The sequence below is a fragment of the Pan paniscus genome, chromosome 8 (assembly GCF_029289425.2).
Source record: "Pan paniscus chromosome 8, NHGRI_mPanPan1-v2.0_pri, whole genome shotgun sequence".
Taxonomy (NCBI): Eukaryota; Metazoa; Chordata; class Mammalia; order Primates; family Hominidae; genus Pan; species Pan paniscus.
Genome location: NC_073257.2, coordinates 103212242 through 103231843, shown reverse-complemented (window position 1 = coordinate 103231843; position 19602 = coordinate 103212242). Strand labels below are relative to the sequence as shown.

Genomic DNA, 19602 nt, shown 5'->3' with positions numbered 1-19602 from the left:
GGCCAGGCATGGTGGCTCATGCCTGTAATCCCAACACTTTGGGAGGCCAAAGCAGGAGGATTGCTTGAGCCCAGGAGTTCGAGACTAGCCTGGGTAACACAGTGAGAACCTCATCTCTACAAAAAAATTAAAAAATGAGGTGGAGGATTACTTGAGGCCAGGAGGCCAAGGCTGCAGTGAGCCGTGACTGCACCACTGCACTCCCGTCTGAGTGACAAAGACCCTGCGTCTCTCTCTCTCTCTCTCTCTCTCTATATATATATACGCATGCATATATATATGCATATATATACATATGATTTATATTCAATTATTTAAGGATATTATTAACCCTCTAAGGCAAGCGATCTTCTAGGAGTCTAGACAATGGATAGAAAGGATAACAATACTGGGCTTTTCCTTTCTAATTCCACCCTAAATTTTCTTTTCATATTTGACTTTTTTTTTTTGAAGGAGGTGATAGCTAATGTTCAGAGGCACTTTTTTCAACGGTGTATGGTGGCATTTACTCCTTTAAATTCATAACCACAAACTTTAAGTGGGCCTTTAATGCTGCAGGCAATCTATGTGACCCTCTTCTACTAATCTCCCAATTTCCCGATGGACTATTTCTCATCTTTTCTCTCTCTTAAACCCTCAAACCACCTTCCCCATCCTCACTCTCAGCTGCTTCCTATTCCACTGAGAAAACTGAGTCATCAGAAGAGAACTCACACACACTCTCACCACATCTACTCCCCCTATACTCTCTGCTTTCACCATAGTGAATCACAAATGCCCCCACACATGGTCTGCATCTCATCTTTATTGCCCTACTTGAGGATAACACCCCAGACACTCTTTTCTTTCCCTTATATCATCAACTTTTGGTCTCTGAGGGACAGCTCTCATTAGCACACAAACACATCCTTAATACTATCTTTTTTAAAAATGAAGACAATACAAGTTCTCTTGACCCCCACCTTGATCCTCTTGTCTTCTCTATCTCTACTTATGCTCTTGGTGATCTCATTCAGTCTGTGGCTTTAAACCATCTCTATGCTTTTGAATTCGAGACCTTTTTCTCCTCACCTCCAGACTCATATCCACTGCTTACTCTGTGTATTCATTTTATATTGCTGTGATAACAAATTATGACAAACTTAGTGGCTGAAAACAACACAAATGTATTATCTTATAGCTCTGCAGGTCAGATATCCATCTCCCTGGGCAAAAATCCAGGGTTTGCAGGGTTGTGTTCCCTTCTTGAGGTTATAGGGGAGAATTTGTTTCCTTGCCATTTCCACCTTCTAGCAGCCACCCACATTCCTTGGCCAGTGGCCCCCTTCCTCCATCTTCAAATCAAGCAACGTCGCATCTCTCTGGCCATTCTCCCGTAGTCACCTCAGCCTCTGACCACCATGGGAAAGATACTCTACTTCTAAGGACTTCTGTGACTAGGTTGGGCCCACCAGATAATCTAGGATCATCTCTCCATCTCAAAGTTGTTATCTTAACCATCACATGTGCAATGTCCCTCTGGCTCCCTAAAGTGACATATTCACGTTTTCTGGGGATTAGGATGAACATCTTTAGAGGCCATTATTCTGCCTACCACACTCTGCATCTTTAACTGGATGTTTAACAGATATGTCACACTCAGTATGTCCAAGCTGACCTCCAATTCTCCCTCCACCACAGATCTCTCCACCCAAAGTTTTCTGCATCTTGGTTGATAACAACTCCATTTTTCTAGCTATTCAGGCCTGAACCCAAGGAATCATCCTAAACTCCTCTCTCTCTTACTTCCCAAATCTAAGTCACAAAGAAATGGACTTTGTCTTTAACACATATCTAGAATCTGATCACTTATCACCATCTCCACTACTGCTGGTCTAAGCCATCACCCTCTCATATTAGGATTCCTGCTATCACTTCCTAATTGGTCTCCCTGCTTCTCCCCTTCCTCTTTACAGTCTACTAGAGTCTATTTTCTGAGCAGCCTTCAGCCAGTTTAAGCATGATCCTTTAAAAAATTACATCAAATTATATTGCTTCTGTGATCAAAATGCTGCAATGACTCCCTAGCTCACTTGGAACAAAAGCCAAAGCCCTTCATGGTCTCCACCCTCCATCCAGGGTGGAGGGCCTTTCTGACCCTATCTCCTACTCATCCCCCTGCTCTCTCCCCTCCAACTACCCCTCGCCACCCCTCAAACACGCAGGTGTACCTCCCCTTAGGACTTGGCTGTCACTGTTCTCTCTGTCTAGAACACATTCTTACTCCACTATCAGCTTAATGTCCCACCCGCCATCCCTTTTAGTTTTCTATTGCTGCCATGACAAATTACCACTAATGAAGTAGCTTAAAAACAATACCCACTTAGCATCTCACAGTTGTGTAGGTTAGAAGTCTAAGTACAATTTGGCTGAGCTGGGTCCTCTACTTAGTCTCACAAGGCCAGAATCAAAGTGACAGCAGGGATGTATTCCTTTTGGAGGCTCTAGGGATGGATCTCCTTCCAAGCTCCTTTGGGTCTTTGGCTGGATTCAGTTTCTTGCAGCTGCAGGACTGATGCCCCATTTCATTGGAGGCCGTTCTTTGCTCTTCAAGGCTACATGCCTTCCTTCTTGCGTTTGCCATGCACTCTCAGCATGGGTGGATGGAGTCTGTCTCACATTTTGGATCATTCCAACTGTTGCCACAACTCTCCAACTCTAGCCAGTATAATTTCTCGACTTTCAAGGGCTTATTGATTAGATTGGGCCACACAGATAATCCAGGTTAACCTCTATATTTTAATATTTGTAACCATAATTAGGGCTGGAAAGTCCCTTTTGCCATGTCATTTAACCTAAATATTTACAGGTCCCAAGGATTAGGGTATGGACTTTTAGGGGTCACTCTGCCTGCCACATCTCCTTTCCTGACCATGGTATTTATACTACAACCCAGCTCCCTTCTTCCTACCCACTTTTGATTTCTCCTTTCTCTGCTCTATTTTAAAATTTTTCCACCACTGCTCTTACCACCTTATAACAAACCATATAATAAATGTTTACTATGCCTGTTTTATTGTATGCCGTTTCCTGATAGAAAACAGACTCCATTAGATCAAGAATCATTGTTTTGTTTATTGATATTCCAAAGACTATCTGGTTGGTACTCAGTAGGTATTTCTTGAATAAATAAATGAACTTATCTTTCCATGGGGTTATTTTTACTTTCAACAGTTTGAAAATGCTAATTAGAGTAAAGATTCTTAATTGATGATGAGCAAGATGGATAAATACCAAAGAATTACTTTCTTAATATTTTCCCATGGCTGTGGTCAATAGCATCTGACTAGCTTAGTTCTTATTAATGAAGACTCACAGCAATGTATTTAATTATTGTTTTTATGAAAATAAGTGCTTCATTTTTAGACTATTATCCAGGTATACGAGCAAAACACCTTGAGTTGTTGAGTTAATCTTGTCTCAAATGTATAGAAAAATAAACTAAAATAGTCATAAATGCTTTTTTAAAAAAATTCCACAAATGCCTCTGGGGTGGAAAACTGAACCATTTTTGTTTAAGGAAGTACTATCAGAAATGAGTGAGACTTGCTTAAGTTTAAGACTACTAATTGCCTTCAGCCAGTTTAAGGCTGGAAAAAGGATGACAAAACTATAAAGAAAAAAAATAATTTTGGAGCCAAAATCACATTAGAAATAAAATCCAAACTTTATAGAGGAGGAACCTGAGGCTCAGAGAGGGTAAATAACTTGTCTAATCTCACAGCTCACCAGTGATGTGATACTTTGGATAAAGATTACTACAGGAGAGAGAGTGAAAATTAAATTTCTGTTATTCCTTTAAGCATTTAAAATATTCACTTAATGAGCTGATTCTCTACTTCAAAGGGCTGGATCCAACATGAATGCTCACAGACAGTGAGACTTTGCCTACCAGCCTTGTACTTGTCCCAACTAGGTCAAAATGTCTCATTTTGGGTGGAGTGTTCTGGACAGGGGACAATCCCAAACAAGCATGGCCAAAGATCTTGCAATCAGAGTGATTCTCAGAGGGCTACATAGGACATCACTGTACTGAGGACAAGCTTATGATAACACACACCAAGAAACCAAAAAGCTTATGGGGTAAAACACAATTGTGTCTGACTAGATTACCTACGTGTTAGTAGGAAAAAGTGCAGTACTCCTTATCTGGGTTTTGCTTTCTGTGGTTTCAGTTACTCATGGTCAACTTCAGTCCAAAAATATTAAATGGAAAGTTCCAGAAATAAACAATTCATAAGTTTTAAATTGTGTGCCATCTGAGTAGTGTGATGATATCTCATGTGGTCCCTCTCTGTGGTGAATCATCCCTTTGTCCAGTGTACCCATGCTGTCTGTGCCACCATTCTTAGTCACTTAGTAGCTGTCTCAGTTATCAGATTGACTGTCGCAGCATCACAGTGCTTGTGTTCAACTAACCCTTATTTTACTTAATGGCCCCAAAGCACAAGAGTAGTGATGCTTGCATATTGTTATACCAGTTCTATTTTATTAGTTGTTGTTGTTGTTAATCTTTTACTGTGCCTAATTTGTAAATTAAACTTTATCATATGTATGTATACACAGGAACAAAATATAGCATACATAGGGTTCAGTATTATCCATGGTATCAGGCACCCACTAGGGGCCTTGGAATATGTTGCCTGTGGATTAGGGAGAACTACTGTAACTGTCAGCGTAAGGATTTTGACAAAACCTGTAAGTATTTATAGATCTGGACTCGTTGCCAGCAGAAAGGCAAAAATGAAGTGAAGCATATTTTAAGGGAAGAATAAATAAGATATATTTTGAATAGGGTTCTCACACAAACACAAAAGACAGCAGGAACTGATGTGAAATAGTTTCTAAATTTACCACATCACAACCTTCTGCTTTTTGAATACCTATAACAGGAATGAAAACCAGCACAATAATCCAGATCTACATTTAAAGCAACAGCTCATTTGTTTGGTATTTAAGACAATCTTTCATTCACTTTTGAGCACTTAGCATTAAGGGGAAAAAAATCAAGAAATTGGTTTATTTAGGCAACATCCAGAGAATGATTCAATGGGAGAGCATCAATGTTACACAGAAGGAGAAAATAAGTCTATTTCTGGAGCCACCAATCAACTTTCCTCACCATGGTTACAGGCTGTGTTTCATAACTTTCCAGAATCACAGATGATTCAAAATGACCTTGGTAATAATTTAGACCAAATCTCATGTTTTATACATGGGGAAACTAAAGCTTAGAGAGGTGGGGCAGATTATCTGACACCACAGACCTTTAGCGACACATCACAACCAGAACTCAAGTCTCCTCACTCCTAAGGAAAAATGTGAAATCACTTACTGCTGTGGTCTGAATGTTTGAATTCCCCCAAAATTCATATGTTGAAATCTTAACCCCCAAGGTGATGGGATTAAGAGGTCAGACCTTTGGAAGGTGACTGGATCATGAGAACATGATTGGGGTTAGTGCCCTTATAAAAGAGATGTCAGAAAGCCAGCGAGTCCCTTCCACTATGTGAGGTCACAGGGATCAGGTGCCACCTGGAAACCAGGAAGTGGGTCCTCACCAGAGACCAATCTGCCCATGCCTTGATGTTGGTTTTTCCAACCTTAAAAACAGTGAGAAATAAATTTCTATTGTATATAAACCACACAGTTTGTGGTGCTTTGTTGTAGCAGCACAAACAAACTAAGATCTTAACCTCAGGAAAAAAGGTACACTTTAATTTCTGTCTGGCTTTTATTGATTTGTAAACTATTTGAAATTGTTTCAGCAGTTAAAATCTCCATATGTTTCCACATGGTTGAGGAAAACCTCTCAAAACTACATTTTTATACTCATAACTTCAGTGCAACTTGAAAATATAGACGTGTTCAATATGAAAATATTAATGTGCTCAATACTGGCTCAGATGCTTCTTAGGATTTTAACTGTTTCCTACCAGGCAAGAAGGCCTAAGTGAAAAAGAACAGATAAACCCCATGCATTATGCAGGGCTCTATGAAGTGTGTTATCCTAGATTTTAATATTTATGTATATTCTTTGGTCTTTTTAACTTTCTTCCATTTTCATGTAGATATGTATGTATATATGGAAAGATCTTATCAGCTTGGATATTTGGTAAGGGTATATCAGAATAGAAATTAAAGCAATACAATTTTTATGTCATATATTACTAAGAAGAATTCATCTTGAACCTCAAACAGCAAGTGTAGATTCTCAATACTTTACAGAGAAATCTTATATTCATTTATCTAGCATATATTATTATGGGTGTCTACTATGTACCAGGCACCATGTTGTAAACTGGGATTTCAAAACATCACCTCCCTGCCTTTGCTGAGTGCACTGTCTAGTGGAGATAGGTATGAACAGATACCTTTCATGGCATGGAAAAATGGGGACAGAACACAGGGAGATGACCAAGAATCATGAGGGTCAAGAGAAGATGTCTGGAAAAAGGAGAAAATTATCAATCAGGGTTGTAAAAGAAGATTTTGCCAGGCAAAGAAGAGAAGGAATGTGTTTCAGATGGAGGCCATGGCCATTATGCAAAAGCACAGATGAGAAGTGGAATGTCTTAGTCAGCCCTGGCAGAATGCAAGACTCCACCTTCTCCACACCTGTATTCCTGCAGCCACATGCTAGCTAATCTTACTTTAAATCCATAATCACCTATCTCAGTAGACCTTAGATGCTGCCCAGCAATCACACTTCATTTCCCTGGTGCTATCTACTCTCCCTTTCTCCCAAACCACTCTGTATGCCTCTTTACCTTTCTCTTCAAGCCTCCAATATTTCTTTCCTGATGCTCCATCTCAGCTAAGGAATGAATAAACTGCTATCTAGGGAAATAACAAGTGACAAGGGTGGAAAAAAGGTTGGGGAGGTCAGCAGGCTCCAAATGACACTCTGTAGATCTGGACTTTTTTCTCAGACAAGGAGCCAAAGACCTACTACCTCCATAACAGAGGACTCTGGCAGAAGATTCCTAAGGGGCAAGAGGGGAGGCAGCGAGGGTCAGTGAGGAAATTAACGTGAATGAGAATCCAAATGAAGGCGGTGGCCATGAAGTAGACAAGATAACATTAAGGAAATAAAATCAAAGTCTACTTTATAATGAAATAGTGGGTACATAAGGGAGAAGATTCCAATTTCTTAGCAGCAAAATTATATTTAATTTTAATCCACTGGTTTTAAAGTTTATTGTTCCTAAGAAATTTCAATTAGCATAATTTTAATATACATAAAATTGTATTTTCTGCTTCTAGGGTCTTCCTTGTAATAATAATAAAACAACATTTGAACTGAACTAAAGCCTATGATTTTAGAGCCAATAGAATCATCCATCTGCTTTTCCAGGTGCCGTCTGTCACCCCTTTCCTTGACCAGGAAAGGGAACTCCCTGACCCCTCGCGCTTCCCGAGTGAGGCAATGCCTAGCCCTGCTTCGGCTCGCGTATGGTGCGCTGCACCCACTGTCCTGCGCCCACTGTCTGGCACTCCCTAGTGAGATGAACCCAGTACCTCAGATGGAAATGCAGAAATCACCCGTCTTCTGCGTCACTCACGCTGGGAGCTGTAGACCGGAGCTGTTCCTATTCGGGGGAGTTAATGGGTGCAGCACACCAGCATGGCACATGTATACATATGTAACTAACCTGCACATCGTGCACATGTACCCTAAAACTTAAAGTATAATAATAATTTTAAAAAATTAAAAGTTTAAAATAAAAAAAAAAGAATCATCCATCTGCCATTAGCATTGAAAGAACTTAGGAATAACAACAGTTCTTTCATCAAGATGTTAAGTCACTTAGTTTTTAGGACAAGTAACTGTATAGAAAATACTCTAAGTTTTTTCTAAATAATTAGCAAAGGAAAAATAAATACTAGAATTCTGGCTACACAGACATTTTTCAGGTACATATATTTATAGGTAAACATATACACACAGATAGTAAGAAGTAAATATATAGACTTCTTTGAAGAAAACATGAAGCATTGAAGTTGTGTATATAATACACTTTCCCCATGATCTCTTACTGAAAGGATGTAGAAAACAGAAGGACCCCATGAATCAAGAGATACCAACTTTGCATTCATTTATCACTTCAAACCTCTTTCCTATATCAAGCGATAGCTGGGTTTTTGTTTTTGTTTAATGAAAAGACTATTTGTTTTTCCTTAGGTGTGCTTCTCTGATAGCGACCTCTACCTCATCTCTGGGAATCTAGTAGTGAAGAGGAATCCCTTCTCTATGGACTGTATCCACAAAGCAGGTGCATTCACATCATAAAAGCTCAGTAAGGTGCCTGCAGATCACTACAAAATCTGCACATGAAGATCTTTATCTATCACAGCAAAAGTGTGTAGAGCTTGTAACAGTGGTTCCCAAACCAATTTGCACATTAGTGTCAAATCTTATATATCTATCTTATATATCTATATACCATGCTGAGGCCCCATCCTAGAACAATTAAATCCGAATCACTACAGATAGGTCCCAGATACCAGTATTTTTTAAAAGTCCCCAGATAATTCTAATATGAAACCAGGGTTGAGAACCACTAGCCTGAAGCTTCTCTAATGTGGTCTGCAGACCAGTTGCATCTCCTGGGAAACTTAGAAATGCAGAATCTCAGACCCCACCTGAGACTAACTAAACCAGAATCTGCAATGTAATACCATTCCCAGTATTTCTGTGCACATTCAAGTATGAGAATCACTGGCCTAGTGATTTTCACTGGTCTTGCATTGTGTGGGCAAGTTCTAAATGTCACTCATAAGATGAAGCAAACCCTCACCTTGAAGATCACACTTTGATCCAGCAGTATAAATGTATATAAATGTAAAGCAATCCCCCAGAAACCAGCTGGGACAGCTCCCTATGCATGGAAAGAATGTTAGAGGCAAGTCCTATCAATATATGGAGCAGGGCATTGGCTTGAAGTGAAACAGTTACTAGTACATCCCTAGTTGAATCTAGGGAGGCAGGGGATGGAACTGGTGAAAGGTACAAAAGAAACTTTGTAACTTAACATTTTAAACATTTTAATTTGTTACATATATATGTGTGTATATATACACACATATATATATACACACACATATATACACACACACATATATATATACACACACACATATATATACACACACACATATATATATACACACACACATATATATATATGAAGTTTTTCCCTGAGGTCTAAAATATTTATTTCATCTACACAATAAACATACTTTCAAGTATACAAAATTTCTTTCATTGAAAGTTCAATGCAACAAGACTTCCAACCTTGTGAAATCATGCAGCTTTTATATTCCTTCATCTCTTGCTTGCTAATCACCTAAGAATTCTTGCCATAGACAACTAGTGAGCTATGAAAACTGCTGGTGATCCCAGTTGCAACCTGGCAATACTGCTACTGGTGAATGAACGCCTGGTAGACCACAGCTGCGAGAGTCGGGGCAAAATCCAGGTGAGATCAAATAACTTGAGGGCAACCTGAGGGTACAGCTGATTTAGCCCAAGAGGTAACGTTAAAAGTAAAGAAATACCAAAATGATTTTAAGTTAAAATTTACTTGAACTTGAGCTCTAAAATTACTGCACAGGAAATTCAAGATGTCATCAATTTAACTACTGTCTGCAAAACATAAAGAAATAAATATTGAAGCAGGGAGCGGCCAAGATGGCTGACTAGAAGCAGCTAGGGTGCGTGGCTCTCAAAGACAGGAATGAAAGGGGCGAGTAAATACAGCACTTTGAATAGAAACGTCCAGGTACCTGCATTGGGACTAATCAAGGAAACAACCTGACCCACAGAGAACAGAGAAAAGCAAGGCAAAATGATGGCCCACCAGGGAGCCCCACGGAGTCAAGGGAATCTCCCCTGCCCAGGGAAGCAGGGAGTGAATGTGTGACCCAAGGAAACCACACTTGCCCCACCAATCTTTGCAACTCCCGGGTCAGGAGAACCCCTCATGAAACCACTCCACTAGGGCCTTCAGTCCGACACACAGAACTATGTGGAGTCTTGGCAGAGCAGCCGCTCAGGCATACACAGAAACCCAGGAGCTTTACATAATCCAGCTCTGGGCTTCCTGGCAAAAGTAACTACAACTCAGGCAAAGAGGGAGGTTAGACCTCCATACATACCCCTAGGAAAGAGGTTGAATCCAGGGGGTTCAGCAGTGATGGTCAGCGGGCCTCACTTCCACGGCACCTCACAGGATGACACACTGGCTTGGAATTCCAGCCAGGCACGGACAACAGTGTTGCATGGAGCTGTGACACAGTTCCTGGGGGAAGGGGTGGCTGCCATCTTTCCTGTTCCAGCCTGTGGGCTTTGGAGAGTCCAAACCCACGGGGGCGGAAGGAATCCCCCAGCACAGCACAGCTGCTCTACCGAAACATGGCCAGACTGCTTCTTTAAGTGAATCCCGGATCCATTCCTCCTCACTGGGCGGGACCTCCCAACCCAGGCCTCCAGCCACCCCCCACTGGTGTTTTCTGGCTGACAGAGATTTGAAAACCTCCTGGGAGAGAGTTCCCAGAAGGAGGGGTGGGCCACCATCTTTGCTGTCTGGGTGATTTAGCTGTTCCAGCTTCATGCTTGGAGAGCCCAAGCCAACTGGCGGCAGAGGGGGTACCCCTAGCATAGTACAGCTGTTCTAAAAAATGTGGCCAAACTGCTTCTGTAAGCAGGTCCCCTATCTTGTTCCTTCTGACTGGGTGAGACCTCACAACTCGGGTCTCCAGCTACCTCCTACCGCTGCATTCAGGCTGGCAACAGGTCCATAACTCCCTGGGATGGGACTCCCACAGGAAGGGGTACACTGCCATCTTTGTTGCTTTGTAGCCTTCACTGGTGATACCTCCAGATACTGAAAAATCCAAGGCCACTAGGGACTGGAGCAGACCCCTAGCAAACCACAGCAGCACTACAGAAAAGTAGCCAGATTTTAAAAATAGGAAAAAAAAAAAAAAAAGCAACCTCAAATACTGAAGGTAGATAAGCCCACAAAGATGAGAAAGAATCAACACAAGAACACTGAAAACTCAAAAAGCCAGAGTGCCCTCTTTCCTCCAAATGACTGTATCACCTCTCCAGCAAGCGTTCAGAACTGGGCTGAGGACAACATGGCTGAAATGACAGAAGTAGAATTCAGAATATGGATAAAACCAAACTTTCTGAGCTAAAGGAGTACATTATAACCCAAGCAAGGAAGCTAAAAATCACGCTAAAACATTGCAGGAGCTGACAGACAAAACAGCCAGTAGAGAGTACTGTAACCAACCTGACAGAGACAAAAAACACACTACAAGGATTTCATAATGGAATAAAAAGTATTAATATCAGAATAGACCAAGTAGAGGAATCTCAGAGCTTAAAGACTGTGTTTCTGAAATAAGACAGGCAGAGAAGAATAGAGAAAAAAAGAATGAAAAGAAATGAACAAAACCTCCAAGAAATACGGGATTATGTAGAGACTGAATCTACCACTGACTGGTATACCTGAAAGAGATGGGCAGAATGGAACCAATTTGGAAAACATATTTTAGGATATCATCCATGAGAATGTACCCAACCTAGCTAGACAGGCCAACCTTCAAATTCAGGAAATGCAGAGAACCCCAGTAAGATACTCCATGAGAAGAACATCCCCAAGACACATAATCATCAGATTCTCCAAGGTCGAAACGAAAGAAAAAATATTAAAGGCAGCGAGAAAGAAAGGCCAGGTCACTTTCAAAGGGAAGACAATCAGACTAATAATGGACCTCTCAGCAGAAACCCTACAAGCCAGAAGAGATTGGGGGCCAATATTCAACATTCTTAAAGAAAAGAAATTCCAACCCAGAATTTCATATCCAGCCAAACTAAGCTTCAAGCAAAGGAGAAATAGATTCTTTCAGACAAGCGAATGCTAAGGGAATTCATTACCACCAGACCTGCCTTACAAGACTCCTGAAGGACACACTACATATGGCAAAGAAGGACTATTACCAGCCACTACAGAAACACACTGAAGTACACAGACCAGTGACACTATACAGGAACTACATAAACATGTGTGCAAAATAATCAGCTAACATCATGATGACAGGATCAGATCCTCACATATCAATACTAACCTTAAATGCAAATGGGCGAAATGCCCCAATTAAAAGACACAGAATGGCAAGCTGGAGAAAGAGTCAAAATTCATCGATGTGCTATATTCAAGAGACCTACCTCACATGGAGAGACACACATAGACTCAAAATAAAAGGATGGAGGAAAAAAAAAAAAAAGCAGAGGTTGCAATCCTAATTTCTGCCAAAACAGACTTTAAAACAACAAAGATTAAAAAAGACAAAGGGCATTACATAATGGTAAAGGGTTCAATTCAACAAGATCTAACTATTCTAAATATATATATACCCAACACAGGAACACCCAGATTCATAAAGCAAGTTCTTAGAGACCCTAATAGAAACTTAAGACTCCCACACAATAATAGTGGGAGACTTTAACACCCCACTGACAATATTAGATCATTGAGACAGAAAATTAACAAAGATATTCAGGACCTGAACTCAGCACTGGATCAAATATATACACAACACTGGATCACAGAATATACATTCTTCTCATTGCCACAAAACATGTACTCTTAAAATTGATCATATAATCAGAAGTAAAACACTCTTCAGCAAAAGCAAAAGAACTGAAATAATAACAGTCTCTTGGACCACAGCACAATCAAATTAGAACTCAAGACTAAGAAATTCACTCAAAACCATACAATTGCATGGAAATTGAATAACCTGCTCCTGAATTACTTTGGAGTAAATAGTGAAATTAAGGCAGAAATCAAGAAGTTACTTGAAACTAATGACAGCAAAGATACAATGTACCAGAACCTCAAATAATGAAATTAAGGCAGAAATCAAATTCTTTGAAACTAATGAAAGCAAAGATACAATGTAACAGAGTCTCCAGGCCACTGCTAAGGCAGTGTTAAGAGGGAAATTTATAGCACTAAATGTCCATATCAAAAAGTTAGAAAGATCTCAGGTTAACAACTTAACATCACAACTAAAAGAACTGGAGAACCAAGAGGGAACAAATCCCAAAGCTAGAAGACAAGAAATAACAAAAATCAGAGCTGAACTAAAGGAGATCGTGACATGAAAAACCATTGAAAAGATCAATGAATCCAGGAGCTTGCTTTTGAAAAAAATAATATATAGACAACTAGCTAAACTAATAAAGAAGATTCAAACAAACACAATCAGAAATGATAAGGAGGGCATTACCACTGACCTCACAGAAATACAAACAACCATCAGAGAATATTATAAACACCTCTATGCTTATAAACTAAAAAATCTAGAAGAAATTGATACATTCCTGGACCCATACACCCTCCGAAGACTGAACTAGGAAGAAACTGAATCCCTGAACAAACCAATAACGAGTTCTGAAATTGTACAAAGAAGAGCTGCGACCATTCCTATGGGAACTATTCCAAAAAATTGAAAAGGTCAAACAAACACAATCAGAAATGATAAGGGGGACATTACTGCTGACCTCACAGAAATACAAACAACCATCAGCGAATATTATAAACACCTCTGTGCTTATAAACTAGAAAATCTAGAAGAAATTGATAAATTTCTGGACACATACACCCTCCAAAGACTGAACTAGGAAGAAACTGAATTCCTGAACAGACCAATAATGAGTTCTGAAATTGTACAAAGAAGAGCTGCTACCATTCCTACTGGAAATATTCCAAAAAACTGAAAAGGAGAGACTCCTCCCTAATTCATTCTATGAGGCCAGCATCATTCTGCTACCAAAACCCAGCAGAAATACAACAGAAAAGGAATTCAGGCCAATATCCCTGATGAACATTGATGCAAAAATCCTCAACAAAATATTGGCAAACCAAATCCAGCAGCACATCAGAAAGCTTATCTGCCACCATCAAGTGGGCTTCATCCCTGGGATGCAAGGTTGGTTCAACATACACAAATCAGTAAGTGTAATTTATCACATAAACAGAACTAAACACAAACTAAAGACAAAAACCACAATTAACTCAATAGATGCAGAAAAGGCTTTCAATAAAATTCAACATCCATTCATGTTTAAAACTCTCCATAAACTAGGTATTGGAGGAATATACCTAAAAATAATAATAAAAGCGATATATGACAAACCCACAGCCAACATCATACTGAATGAGCAAAAGATGGAAGCATTCCCCTTGAAAACCGGCACAAGACAAGGATGCCCTGTCTGGCTACTCCTACTCAACATAGTATTCAAAGTTCCTGCCAGGGCAATTAGACAAGCGAAAGAAATAAAGTGCATTCAAATAGGAAAAGAGGAAGTCAAACTATCCCTGTTTTTAGATGACAGGATCCTATATCTAGAAAACCCCATTGTTTCAGCCCCAAAGCTTCTCAAGCTGACAAATAACTTCAGCAAACCTCAGAATACAAAATCAATATGCAAAAATCACTAGCCTAAAATCAAATTCCTATATACCAACAAGGGTCAGGCCAAGAGCCAAATCACAAATGAACTCCCATGCACAATTGCCATAAAAATAATAAAATAGCTAAAAATACAGCTAACTAGGGAGGTGAAAGATCTCTACAAGGAGAACTACAAACCACTGCTTAAAAAAACCAGAGATGACACAAATTGAAAAACATTCCATGCTCATAGATAGGAAGAATCAATATTGTGAAAATGGCCATACTGCCCAAAGCAATTTATAGATTCAATGCTATTTCTATTAAACTACCATTGACATTCTTCACAGAACTAGAAGAAACTATTTTAAAATTCACATGGAACCAAAAAAGAGCCTGAATAGCCAAGGCAATCCTAAGCAAAAAGAACAAAGCTGGAGGCATCATGCTACCCAACTTCAAACTATACTACAGGGCTACAGTAACCAAAACAGCATGGTACTGGTATAAGAACAGACATATAGACCAATGGAACATAATAGAGAACCCAGAAATAAGACCACAAACCTACAACTATCCAATCTTTGACAAACCCGACAAAAATAAGCAATGGGGAAAGGATTCCCTATTCATAAATAGCATAAATAAATGGTGCTGTGATAACTGGCTAACCATATGCAGAAGATTGAAACTGGACCCCTTCCTTACACAATATACAAAAATTAACTCAAGATGGATTAAAGGCTTAAATGTAAAACAAAAAAATATAAAAACCCTGGAAGACAGCCTATCATTCAGGGCATAGGCATGGGCAAATATTTCATAATGAAGACACCAAAATAACTGCAACAAAAGCAAAAGTTGACAAGTGGGATCTAATTAAACTAAAGAGCTTCTGTACAGCAAAAGAAACTACCAGCAGAATAAACAGACAACCTACAGAATGGGAGAAAATTTTTGCAACCTATGCATCTGACAAATGTGTAATATCCAGCCTCTATAAGGAACTTAAATTTACATGAAAAGAAACCAACCACTCCATTAAAAAGTGGGCAAAGAACATGAACAGACAAATTTCAAAAGAAGACATACATGCCGCCAATAATGTAATGAAAAAAAGCTCAACATCACTGATCATTAGAGAAATGCAAATCAAAACCACAATGAGATACCATCTCACACCAGTCAGAATGGCTATTATTAAAAAGTAAAAAAAAATAGGTGCTGGTGAGTTTGTGGAAAAAAAGAAATGTTATATAGTGTTGGTAGGCGTGTGAATTAGTTCAGCCACCATGGAAAACAGTGTGGCGATTCCTCAAATACCTAAAGATAGAAATACCATTCGACCCAGCAATCCCATTACTGGGTATATACCCAAAGGAATATAAATAATTCTACAAAAAAGACACATGCATGCATATGTTTATCACAGCACTATTCACAGTAGCAAAGACATGGAATCAAACTAAATGCCCATCAATGATAGACTGGATAAACAAAATGTGGTACATACACACCATGGAATACTATGCAGCCATAAAAAAGAACAAGATCGTGTCCTTTGTGGGGACATGGTTGGAGCTGGAGGCCATTATCCTTAGCAAACTAACACAGGAACAGAATACCAAATGCCACATGTTGTCACTTTTAAGTGGGAGCTAAATGATGAGAACATATGGACACACAGAGGGAAACAACACACACTGGGTCCTTTTGGAGGGTGGAGGGTAGAAGTAGAGAGAGGATCAGGAAAAACAACTAATGGGTACTAGGCTTAATTCCTGGATGGTGAAATAATCTGTACAACAAACCCCACGACACAAGTTTACTGATGTAACAAACTTGCACTTGTACCCCTAAAGTTAAAATAAATTTTTAAAAGATTAATTTTTTTTTTAAAAAAAGAAACAAATATTGGCTCCCTGACAGCCACTCTGATTATTCATGGGTAATCTAACTCACCTCTCCCATGTCTCTCCCTTGCTTTCCTCCTATTCCTCTGACTTAAAAGAGACCACACTAGTTCAGATCTGAGGATAGAGAGGACCTGACTTGAAACCAAAGTAATGAGAGAGGACAGGATGGGAAGAATACAAAAGATGTTTAGGAAGCAAGCAAAGATGTTTAATCTACCTGGGCTAGAGGAATTAGCCCTAGCTCCTTATCAGAAGCAGCTAGCAAGCTTTTAAAAATTACTAATTCCCTAGGGCTTACCCAAAGCCAAGTAAGTCAGAATCTTGAGATAGGAGAGTCATTTGAATTTTCTAAAAGCTCCCCCAAAAGATGTTGAGATAGAGTGAGTGCTGAAATCAGTTGTAGAGGATGAATCTAACTTCCAAATAATAATGCTTCATGTATTACATTGGTGCAAAAGTAATTGCAGTTTTTGCCATTAAAAGGAATGGCTCTGGACACAAGTAAATCATTTTCCAAACTATTCATCATCATTACATTTTTTTTTTTACTATTTTTAATCAAAGTAACCCATGAAAATTATTTTTAAACTCAAAGTGTACTACTATGTTTAAAATGAGAAACAGCAGGCCAGGTGCAGGGGCTCACACCTGTAATCCCAGCACTTTGGGAGGCCGAGGTGGGAGGACTGGCTGGCCCAGGGGTTTGAGACCAGCCTGGACAACATGGTGAAACCCTGTCTCTACAAAAATTTTAAAAATTAGACGGGTGTGGTGAATTGCACTTGTGGTTCCAGCTACTTTGGAGGCTGTGATGGGGGTATTGCTTGAGCCTGGGAAGTCAAGGCTGCTGTGAGCTGTAATCACACCACTGCACTCCAGCCTGGGCAACAGAGCAAGACCCTATCTCAAAAAAATTAAAAAAAAAGAAAAGAAAAGAAAGAGAAACAGCAATACCCTGCCTCACCTCTCCAGTCACTCCCAAAGGCAAACTACTTAAAATTTTAGCAATTTCTTCTGACATTTAATTGCATATTCTTAAATGTTTAAACTGCTGTCTTGATTTATTAATTTTAGACATTATTGATATAATTATGGCTGTCCTATTGTACACTAACTTATTTTTTTCCATCTCATAATACTGTATATTTATGTAAATGTTTTTTCCCAGCCTACCTTGCAGTCAGGTATGGCCAGGGTCAACATTTTGTCTGTGTCTTGGTACAGCTATACCAATTGCTATTAAAATACTTCCAGGGACAGTTCCAAGATGACTGAATAGGAACAGCTCCAGTCTACAGCTCCCAGTGTGAGCGACGCAGAATATGGATGATTTCTGCATTTCCAACTGAGGTACCGGGTTCATCTCACTGGGGATTGTCAGACAGTGGGTGCAGGACAGTGGGTGCAGTGCACCGTGCACCAAGTGTGAGCCGAAGCAGGGAGAGGCATCGCCTCACCCAGGAAGCACAAGGGGTCAGGGAATTCCCTTCCCTAGCCAAGGAAAGGGGTGACAGATGGCACCTGGAAAATTGGGTCACTCCCACCCTAATACTGCGCTTTTCCGATGGTCTTAGCAAACCGCGCACCAGGAGATTATATCCCGCGCATGGCTTGGAGGGTCCTACGCCTACGGAGCCTCGCTCATTGCTAGCACAGCAGTCTGAGGTTAAACTGCAAGGCAGCAGCGAGGCTGGGGGATGGGCACCCGCCATTGCTGAGGCTTGAGTAGGTAAACAAAGCGGCCAGGAAGCTCGAACTGGGTGGAGCCCACCGCAGCTCAAGGAGGCCTGCCTGCCTCTGTAGACTCCACCTCCGGGGGCAGGGCATAGCCAAACAAAAGGCAGCAGAAACCTCTGCAGACTTAAACGTCTCTGTCAGACAGCTTGGAAGACAGTAGTGGTTCTCCCAGCATGCAGCTTCAGATCTGAGAATGGACAGACTGCCTCCTCAAGTGGGTCCCTGACCCCCAAGTAGCCTAACTGGAAGGCATCCCCCAGTAGGGGCAGAGTGACACCTCACACAGCCAGGTACCCCTCTGAGACAAAACTTCCAGAGGAACGATCAGGCAGCAACATTTGCTGTTCACCAATATTCGCTGTTCTGCAGCCTCCGCTGCTGATACCCAGGCAAACAGGGTCTGGAGTGGACCTCCAGCAAACTCCAACAGACCTGCAGCTGAGGGTCCTGACTGTTAGAAGGAAAACTAACAAACAGAAAGGACATCCACACCAAAACCCCATCTGTACGTCACCATCATCAAAGACCAAAGGTAGATAAAACCACAAAGATGGGGAAAAAACAGAGCAGAAAAACTGAAAATTCTAAAAATCAGGGCCCCTCTCCTCCTCCAAAGGAACGCAGCTCCTCACCAGCAACGGAACAAAGCTGGACTGAGAAAGACTTTGACGAGTTGAGAGAAGAAGGCTTCAGATGATCAAACTTCTCCAAGCTAAAGGAGGAAGTTCAAACCTGCGGCAAAGAAGTTAAAAACCTTGAGAAAAGATTAGATGAATGGCTAACTAGAATAACCAATGCAGAGAAGTCCTTAAAGGACCTGGTGGAGCTGAAAACCATGGCACAAGAACTACGTGACGAATGCACAAGCTTCCGTAGCCGATTTGATCAACTGGAAGAAAGGGTATCAGTGATGGAAGATCAAATGAATGAAATGAAGCGAGAAGTTTAGAGAAAAAAGAATGAAAAGAAATGAACAAGGCCTCCAAGAAATATGGGACTATGTGAAAATACCAAATCTATGTCTGATTGGTGTACCTGAAAGTGACAGGGAGAATGGAACCAAGTTGGAAAACACTCTGCAGGATATTATCCAGGAGAACTTCCCCAATCTAGCAAGGCAGGCCAACATTCAAATTCAGGAAATAGAGAGAATGCCACAAAGATACTCCTTGAGAAGAGCAACTCCAAGACACATAATTGTCAGATTCACCAAAGTTGAAATGAAGGAAAAAATGTTAAGGGAAGCCAGAGAGAAAGGTTGGGTTACCCACAAAGGGAAGCCCATCAGACTAACAGCTGATCTCTCGGCAGAAACTCTACAAGCCAGAAGAGAGTGGGGGCCAATATTCAACATTCTTAAAGAAAAGAATTTTCAACCCAGAATTTCATATCCAGCCAAACTAAGCTTCCTAAGTGAAGGAGAAATAACACT

General features: G+C 40.4%; 2 protein-coding genes across 6 annotated transcripts in view; one reads left to right on the top strand and one right to left on the bottom strand.

Moving 5' to 3' along the window:
* Positions 1–19602, bottom strand: part of PCGF5 (polycomb group ring finger 5) — a 121632-nt gene that overhangs the window by 88787 nt on the left and 13243 nt on the right. The gene's annotated exons all lie outside the window — the stretch shown is intronic.
* The window catches only part of LOC100983028 (collagen alpha-1(III) chain-like), a 38763-nt gene continuing 28583 nt past the window's right edge, over positions 9423–19602 (top strand). Inside the window, exon 1 of the mRNA XM_055092270.2 lies at positions 9423–9521. Within this exon, the coding sequence (XP_054948245.1) occupies positions 9423–9521 (99 nt within the window). The remainder of the gene's footprint in view (positions 9522–19602) is intronic.